This window comes from Opisthorchis viverrini (assembly GCF_000715545.1).
Source record: "Opisthorchis viverrini unplaced genomic scaffold opera_v5_366, whole genome shotgun sequence".
Classification (NCBI taxonomy): domain Eukaryota; kingdom Metazoa; phylum Platyhelminthes; class Trematoda; order Opisthorchiida; family Opisthorchiidae; genus Opisthorchis; species Opisthorchis viverrini.
The window spans coordinates 200,573-210,134 of NW_008752019.1; the positions used below are offsets into that span (position 1 = coordinate 200,573).

The following is a 9,562-nucleotide window of genomic DNA, read 5'->3' on the forward strand; positions in this document are numbered from 1 at the left end:
AGAGAACAAATTTCATGGATGGCATTGAAGCTCTCCGGTTAACGGTAAGTAGTTCCGAATCTTCATCAAGTTGAGGTGACCCCACACCGCAAAAATGTGCCTCTGTACCCTTATAAAAGGCCTTGATATTATTATTATTATTATTATTATTATTATTATTATTACTTGTCTTCCACTGCCACCTGAAGCATGACCTAACCATGTAGATGATACCGCCGGCTGCTCACCAGGTTTTTACCAGCCATTTGTTCTCATCAAGTGGAAATCGAGCATGTTGAGTTGACTGGAAGAATGACCTATGTAGTGTACCACCACAAACTGTATGTGCGAATTTTCGGTTTACCCGCTGGACGTACATGTGTGAGTTTTGCTCACCAGGTTTTTACCAGCCATTTGTTCTCATCAAGTGGAAATCGAGCAACGCCTGTTGACTGGAAGAATGACCTATGTAGTGTACCACCACAAACTGTATGTGCGAATTTTCGGTTTACCCGCTGGACGTACATTAATTGTGTGAGTTTACGTACACCGAGGCTGTAAACCCCTTGAATTACCCTAAATTGATATGAAGGCACCTCCACTTGGAAGTGGACAACTTTATTTTAAGATCCCGCGTCATTTTAGGTCGTATTAAGACGTCTTTTATTTCATACCGAGACTTCTTATAAATGATGTTGGGACATGCCTTTACGGCGTGAAGTTACCTTAAGCTGATGAAGTCTTATGGTTAAAATGTGCCTATTCCCTCCTGGACCAGTTATATTCCGAGTTCAAAAAAACAAAATTGCATCAAACTGCCGCATATTATTCCAAAAACATCTTAAATTTCGAGATCAAGTAAACTTTTGCTTTGCGTGACAATATAGTTGACCTGGCGTTTTTGAAGAGGATCTCCACGAAGTACCCCTGAGGATATCTTCATTCACGTTACTTTTGTTTTAAATGCCGGGTATTCATCTCTACATCGAGTTGTTTTTGCTAGAATGTGAAACAAACGCAAGCATGTAGTTCTTACAAGTAGTCTGCATTGGTGAGCTATTCAAAACCTGAAATTGTAAAAATTCAGACTTGTTGTTTTACTGTACTCAGAGATTTCACGCATGGCTGTATCTGACCAATGTCTTTCGAGGTGAAAACAGTATCCAGGCGAAACAGTATCATAAAAACGCGATGCACTCAGTAGATACCATTTAATACTACATGAGTAACGTTACAGCAGCGTCAGTAGCTAGTCATTTTCCAGTTTTGGAGACAAGGTCTTCAAACATCCAGTCTTCAAATTTGCTGGCTTTGGAAACACACCGTACTTTGTATATTCAGGTCTCATACATGGTTTCTTGTGAGCAGACTGGCCTTACATATGCCATACCGTGAATGGTGCCGGAGTTCTACTGAACTCTGCACCGAGATTCCGATGGAGCAGAGGTCTCCAAATACGCGGCCCTGATTTTTGACTCCCGTATAGAAACTTTCTCAGTACTGGAAAATGTCACGTTTTGTGGCTGTTCGATAATGTTTTGTCGCGTGTTATTTTCAGAAGAACAAGGTCCATGTTATGCTTTCTTCTGAAAGGCAACTATTGTTGCTTTACCTCGGCTGGGTAAGGCTGGCTTTGTAAGGCACTCTCGACAATCGGGGTGGCGAACTAATAATACATAGACGTTTTGGGGTGCTACAAATGACCGACTTACCAAGTGAGATTTTCAAAATTCAGACCTCGAATGTTAGTGAATATTTGTAAATGTAGCCATTTCAAGAAAGCTTCAGATAGATAAGTCGCTAAATAAGGTACTAATAACGGCATACTCAAGACTCACCAAGGCCATTCGTGCCAATTAAAATGTTCGGAAACCCTTATACAAGCTAAAAGAGTAAGTGAGAAATGTTGTTGAAAATTGTGGGAAACATCCGGCTAAAAGCTTCGTCAGGTCAAACGACTAGGTTATGAAGTGATTTAGAAATAATTGATTTTTGGTGCAACCTACGTCACTCACGAAGTAAAACTCTTGTAAGTTTCCCTGCCTTACTTTACTTTGGTTGATGTTTTACTTCTATCGATGTGTATTCATATTCGTGATAGAGAATTCGGTGCGCAGGAAATTAAGTTATCGTAAAGTACAATTCCGCTACTGGATAAATCCACCTAACCCCGAACTTGAACTGGATAAGACAGTGGTTAATAGTTTGCTGGAAGTCCCACAAAATCTACTATGTTCAGAACACACGATAGACTGACTTCGTTCGAACAACGTCGAACTTCGAATATGTTTAGTCTGGGTGTCCATCACAAACCCCGCTAATTAGGCCTTTGTTGCTTGAAGCAATCCATTAGGCCACTGAACAATTTCAATTCATCTGACTGTCAACGATACTTCATTTGCTTTTATTTGCTTGCTCAGTCAGTCCAGTTGGACATTGGAACACGATTTCGCCCAACCTATCACTGAATAGGCTGATGCAAAAATATCAAGTCTTTATTCACGTTCGCTTGTGTGGCGACATATCTTTTTTCCGAAAGAAAACAGCGGCCATTTCGGTAGTCAGCGAGAAGGAACTATCTGATGCTGCAGCATGATTCAGCCAAACTATGGGGTGCTGTTCACACATTAACACAAACTAGAACAGGCGTATAATGACCGGGAATCACTTCCGTGCACAAAGAGGGGCCTTAAGCGAGTAATCAATACAACCTTGAAAAAGGTCAATTTTAATATTCTGTTGCACCGAGATCAACTGGGAGGTCTGTTTGAAAGGTGTTTCTGGCAATCGATAATGATGCTATCCACTCAGTCGTTCATCTGGTGATTTAGTTTTCCATCCAAAGTTAGAGGTATTCCAGGGGCCTGAAACCAAAGATTACCTCCACCCTTCTCAAATAAATTTCACTGCAGCCACATGTGAAACAACGCATGAAGTGGGCAAATTTCTTTTTTTGTAGAGAAACTGGGACGTCTTTGCTAGTCGAAGGATTTTGGTTTGAATGGTTAATTTTAGGGTGGTTTACATTCTCTTCCTGTGTTTCCATTCTGCTGTCACCCATACGTGGCAGCGGCACATTCTGGTCGGGTTCCTTTGGGAATAGTGCCCTGCTGTGACGCCTGATGAACTTCTTCGCGTGGTTGTTTTGTCTGTTTTGAAGGGTAACTAAAGCACACGGCAGATTAACTTGAAAAAACGACGTCTCAAACACTAATTTTTCGTTGTCATTTGGGAATAAAATGCAAAAAAGTTGAGATAGTTTCAAGTTCGGGTGGAAATTTTGCGGACAAAGCGGTATATTAGAAAAGAGGGGACAAATGGTGGTCGTTGGCTTGTTCGCTGAGCTGGGCAATTTGATTGCAAACGTTTCATCACCAATCGAGGTGACATCATCAGTGCGTTATTGTGAGGCGTTTGCATTCAAATTGCCAAGCTCAGCGAACAAGCCAACGACCGCCATCTACGATACCTGAGCTACCAACATTTTCCTCTATAGAGGAGACAAAATTGAGTAACGACATCATTATTCGTCCTCCAGGTAAATTTACCTGAATGGCGGTCGTACTCAGCAGACCTCGTTACATCGAACTATTGTTGTTATCCCTCAGGGCTAACAAAAAGCAAGACAGTGTCCCACTCACAGATATGCAAGTTGAGCTTGAGTTGCATATCTTACTCGTAGAGCACAGTTCATACAACGTTTTGCAACCCGGTGATACTCACATGCTCCTATTTGATGAACTTTAGAAAACCACGGGTAAACTATGCCACCATATCCAGACTTGTCCATGGTCTATCCACCATGTTATACTTTATGGTTTATAGTTTATAGTTTATAAACTTTCTCGTGTCAAAACCACCTGAGAGAGGACCCAGTTTATATCTTGCATTGAAAGCTATGGCATTTCGCAGCATTTCATGCCTTTTACTATGAATTCTTCAGCTGCCAATGTATCGTTTGATGAGAACGCCGACTACCTACATTACGATATCAGTGCCGATAGTGCTTTTATCCCTTTTTTCGTTGCAGACCTTATTTTGTTGTCCATATAGAGCGTTGCTTTTTACTTCCATGAGTACAGATAGCCCGGTAAGGGGGCGATGGGTAGCCTTCTAGAGCTAATACTGACGGTCAGGCAGAAAAGCTGAAGGCCATCCAATAAGTTTCCGGGCCAGAAAAGACACAGGTAAATACGCGAGAAGAGCAATAATTGTTCTTGTTTGTTGTAGTGCTGGACATACAGTAGGACCGTGAACGTCAGCATGGACGAACGCAGTCGTGCCATTTTCTTTCACAGGCGGCCTTTCTGTATACTCGCCATCATTGTGTGGCCATGTGGTGGTGCTCTTTGTGTGGGCTCATGTTAATTTCCACAGTCAGATGTCATTGTCATGATCGTGCATGATGGTTCCAAACCAGTTTTGACCATTTGGTTTTCTAGTGAAGAGTTTAGAAGGAATGACATTACCAGTAGGTTTGAGAACATGTCAAAAATTGTGAAGTATTTGGCAATGTGCCCAAGTACTGGTAGGTCGGGTGCGTTTACTGGTGGTTGATCAGATGTCCGTTGGTCTCTTTCGCACATCTTGGCAGACAAATTGTAAAGCGTCTGAGCAATCACCAAATATGACTTATACGGCTTGAAGTTCAACAACTACATATCAACAGCTGACAAAGATTGCTTCGTGAGCATGACGAGGATGATGGTGTTACGACGTTGATTTCACTCGTTTGCTGGTATTCATAAAACTAGCACGTTAGTGTTTGTTGAATTGTTTAGGTGTAAATGCAAGAGAAGCTGCGAGGCCTAACGGGATTAAAAAAGGCTAAGTAGACTACCATTACTAACACTAGCAATGCTGACGAAAACAAAACGTCTGGTGCATCCCAAGAGAAGTAAGCAAACAACGCATGAATTGGTAAACAGATTGGATGTGATTAAATGCGATAAAATCACAATACAAAACGACCTGCTTTTTCGTCTCAGATGTATGAAACCCCAAAAGTACGAGGTCATCAAAGTTTTTACTCCTCCTCATTGCATCCGAGGCATCGCACCTGACAGACTTGACTGTATATTTTGAACATCATTTAAACATTTCTGCTGCAATCGGCTTACCAATAAACTGCTCTCGAATAAGAAGTACTTTAAAGTCTCAAACAATGTATGTCCGCATAACAATACCTCATTTAAATGAGATGAGGTGACCAGGAGAGAGAATGCGATGTCTTCAAGCCTCGATAGTTTCAAGCTATAACATCAATATTAGGTTATATTTTGAAAGATGTTTCAAGAAAGAGACTAATGCAATACCCGTTGCATGTGGTAGAGGTAAAACCCTATGGGGTTGTGCTATTCCGACTGTCGAATACTGTACCTCGCACTTCACCTGGTATCACTTCCAAATGCAAAGCTCGCTAGTATGGGATTGTGTTATTCCGACTGTCGAAAACTGTACCTCGCACTTCACCTGGTATCATTTCCAAATGCAACAGCTCGCTAGCGCAGAAAAATCGTCAAAATCAATTAGTTTAGATGGTTTAAAATCCACATGGCATTGTGAGGTAGCATTCTTTTGAAAAAGATAAAACATTTCGTTCCAATCACGAATCCGAATAGCAACAAAAGATATGAACAACTTCCGAGAAATGATGAAACCAGTTGAAAAGATAGGGGACAGTTCAAAAACTCAGATTTGTGAGATCGGAGCTGTCTGGGTTATCACATCTTTACTGGGGATGGCAGATAGCCTGAAAACTGATGGAGGCTTTCGAATACCGAATATCAGTTCCTTTTTGGTAGGATTACCGGATTTCTGTCAAGAATCAGCAGCACCTTGTCAGCTGGTTATTGCAATCAAAACTAAAGGATCAATTGGGCTAAACGGTACTCACTTGGATGAGACCAAATCATGACAGATTGACAGCTGATCAAGTTGCGCCTCCAGGTCTTCAATCTCCACTCGACATTGTTCCAGTGCCTCGCTAACCACATTTACATCTTCATCAAGTTGTTGTGTTTGGTTGTTGTAGAGGGTAAAAAAGTTCCGCATGGCCTCAATATGACTCAGCTGAAGAGTTTCATTGGTAATAAACGCGGTTCTCGGAGGCAGGCTGGGGAACTGAATCTATGGTCAAGAAAGTTCAACAATAAGTGCGGTCTTGGGAGCGCGGACAGAATGGGACAGAATGTGTGAATTACTCGGATGAATATCGTACCTTACTAAACCGGCCTCTTTGTTTCGTCAGTAGAATGGCTGGGTCGGAATCACTAATTGGAACCATATTTTCTTTGAACAACATCCCACTCACAAGGTTGATCAGTACTCTTCGACAGCCCACTACTGGCTTCGGTCTTGCTAGGTCTCACCAGTTAAGTTTAGTCTCCGAGTTTTGCCAATCTTGAACAGTAAGTTATACTTATATGGACTCTTATTGTCCTCGGCCACTCATCTATGTCTTTTGGCCTACCTGAAATGGGATATCCAGTTGAGTATGTCTTCTGCTCGATAACGGTAAAGCTCTTGAATAATTGACCATTAATAAGTGACATTCCGAATTAGAGGACACGGACTTCTCGGTAAGGACAGTCCCGCAGGACCAAAACCCGACAAAACCTATCTGTAGAAGGCGATAGGTTTCTACGCGGGGATCTCCTTGCCCTCACGTCCACCTGTTATGCACTACTACTAGCGGACTTGTGAAGGAAAAAATTCGGATCGCTGATGAGCTGACGAACTGTTACATTTGGGATGACAAATTATGCAGACGATCGCCAATCAATTGAGAGCGACCCAGTTTTTTTTCGGGCCACCACCTTCAATCAGTCACATCAGAGGTTCCTTCTGCAACCGAAATAGACTAAAACGTATGCATTTGTCTGTGCTTTCGCGCCTCCATAGATCAGGTGTTGGCAGGACAACTTGCTTGCTACTTTGAGCTTAAACCAAACGCCGACCTCAGCAACTCGATAAAACCAACCAGTGCACAAGCACTGTTTGGGCCAGAGAAGTGATTACCACTGTCCTCATCTCAGGCAGTTGCTTCAAGTAAAAACAAATAAACTGCAAATTGAAAAAAGCAATATGTCAGATCGTTAGATATTTATCTGTTCATAGAAAAACAAACGCACCATCAAAAGGGAGACATTGCAAAGCAACCTACACCACTGAAGTTGGGACCTTTAATTTGCACTTCATTCAAGAAAATCATGCGTGAAAAGTGCAGCTCGGTGGGACAGAAAGATGATTGTATTAGGTGAGACAGAGTGCGGAGACCAAAATATATACGAACGGTTCCTCTGCGGTTACTCGAGAAATTTTGAAACTTCTGGCAAATTTCTGCGAGAGAAATCGGTTATGTTAAGTTAAATGGGATTGGTGGTGGTTTAGCAGTCACCACTGCCTGGACTGTTTAATCCAAATTTACTAATAACCCTTGCGGACAGTTGTCATGTGGTGGAATGAGGTACGTGGAATGAAGTACTAACCAAAAAAACAAGTTTTAGGGAGACTGAAATGACTTGTCCTAGCTTTTTATCTGTGATGTTCAATGTACGGACATATTCAGGGTGATTTTTCAACGGCATTCGTCATAACTCTTGTGCCGAAGGCCGTGAAAATTCCCGGCCTAATGCTAACCGTTTTTCCAAAGAAAGAATATGAGACCTAGATACTTCAGTGAGCATAACACAACGGCCACAAGTCTTTAAAACGAAAAGGTTTCCATCCAATAGACCCGGGATTGCGGTTGAGTATTTGGACGTCATTCAGCAGAACCCTGAAGAATAGACATCCAGACTTCGGTACGCTTTGTTTTTTCTTAATGCGGGACTTTATCAAGTATCTCTTGGGCCACTTTGCGTCCAAATTAATGCACCCCTCAAATTACATGATGGCAAGGCTGACGAGTAGTCTGCCACCCATTCATATGAAATGGTTGCTGCTGAACTGTCATAAAAGTCGGTAACATCCTTAGTAATCAGGGTTTCCGGAATCGTATTCAGACTTTTTTTATCTTTGTGCATGAACCATCGAGTTTTGGACATCCTCACTAAAACAAGAGATCAATTTATGCATGCTCTGATATAAATCATGTCGGTTACTGTTGGAAGGATGGCGATGAATACATAGAACGTTTTGTTCATGTGTCCTCTCGGTTATGTTACCTAAAAACAAGGTATTTTTTGCTTACATCACTAAACTGCATCGTTCCCTCAAGTTCCTTTTGCATTTTTCTCTTTCTGGACAGAGACCTTGAACGCCACACTCGCCGTTTGGACCTCTCTCTCCCATGTCGAACATCCTCGTGGGTGTTGCTTTCGTCTGCAGTCTGGCTGGATACTTTTTTTGCTATCAGACTGTCGGCGAAGCTGTCCAACACACATTGCTGCTTGAGTAGTCGCTGGAATCGTGTGTTCAACGTCTGCATCTTTCGATTGGACTTGATCAGTTGTCGTGTGACAGCCTGCCTGCGTTCATGGACTTCTTGTTCGTGACGATCTGGTTGTGATGTGTGATAGCTCACGTCTTGGATGTACGCTTGCTGTGCTGCGTCGATTCGAAATTTCACAGCAGCTGAATGACCTTCATTTCGATCGCTGTCATCTTTGTCCTCGTAAGGAGACACTTCCAACCTGATGCAACAGGAAAATGGATGGATAATTTGTAAGGCCAACTGTAATCTGAATCAGACGCCCAGTTAACTTCATCAAAACAGTGCTTCCATAAATTAACATCAAAAGACAGTTCACTCTTGTTGAATTCGAAATTTGGAATGCCTACATTATTTCAGCTTCAAATGTAATTGATCTCAAACCGGCTAGTGTTCCCCAAAAACAGAGCCGCTGCGGGCTCTCTGGATCTAGTTTAAATTCGTTTATATGTTCATTCATAACAAAACAGAGGCCGTTAAACTACACAACTGTTAGAATACAAAAATGATGTGACAAAAACTTCTCGAAGCTACTGTATTCAAAATGGCATAGAACGTCTTATCGAGTTGTAAGCTGAATTGAGTACACGCAAGCCGTTGGTAAGTTACAACACAAACAAAAAAAATATTATACCTTTGTTCGGCTACCAAGTATAGGACAACCCGGTCACCGACGACTTGCTAACGAAGTATTTACCAGTCCTAAGAGCCTTAGCTACTTTCTAGCCCTGCGGCTCTTCTCACTCCTGCAACAGACTTTGTGCATGCTTCGTTAGCACGGTTGGTCTCGGGAGGCCAACAGCACAAAACGAGTGTTTCCACAGCTGGTGGTTGTATTGATCTGCCTGTAATTCAATAGTGTGAGGAAGGTCTTTAAGTATACGCATGACAGTGAGAATACCGAAAGCCCTCATTCAGGATTCAGATGGAGGAAACTTAGAGAAGGCTCGGAGACTTGTGCCATCCTACATTGCTTTTGCACTGGACCGGATAGTTATTAGTTGGTGAAGTTGGACGAGGGCCTAGAATACATGCCCTTTAATCCGGCCCGCACATCCAGGTTTGAGAGTTAACATAAAAAAGCTCGTCAGATAAGCTTTTAGGGGTCTCAACCGAAGGTGTCATCACGACACATTCCGGGAGGTTTTC

The 9,562-nt window shown here is 42.2% G+C and overlaps 1 protein-coding gene across 1 annotated transcript; it reads right to left on the reverse strand.

The window, feature by feature from the left end:
- Positions 1-5,877: 5,877 nt before the first annotated feature.
- Positions 5,878-8,614, reverse strand: T265_15138 (hypothetical protein; the record flags this gene model as incomplete). The annotated part of the gene is made up of 2 exons (XM_009176743.1): positions 5,878-6,108; positions 8,174-8,614. Coding segments are annotated over 2 exons (672 nt in total), but the record flags the coding sequence as incomplete, so codon positions are not given.
- Between the last annotated feature and the right edge of the window lie 948 nt (positions 8,615-9,562).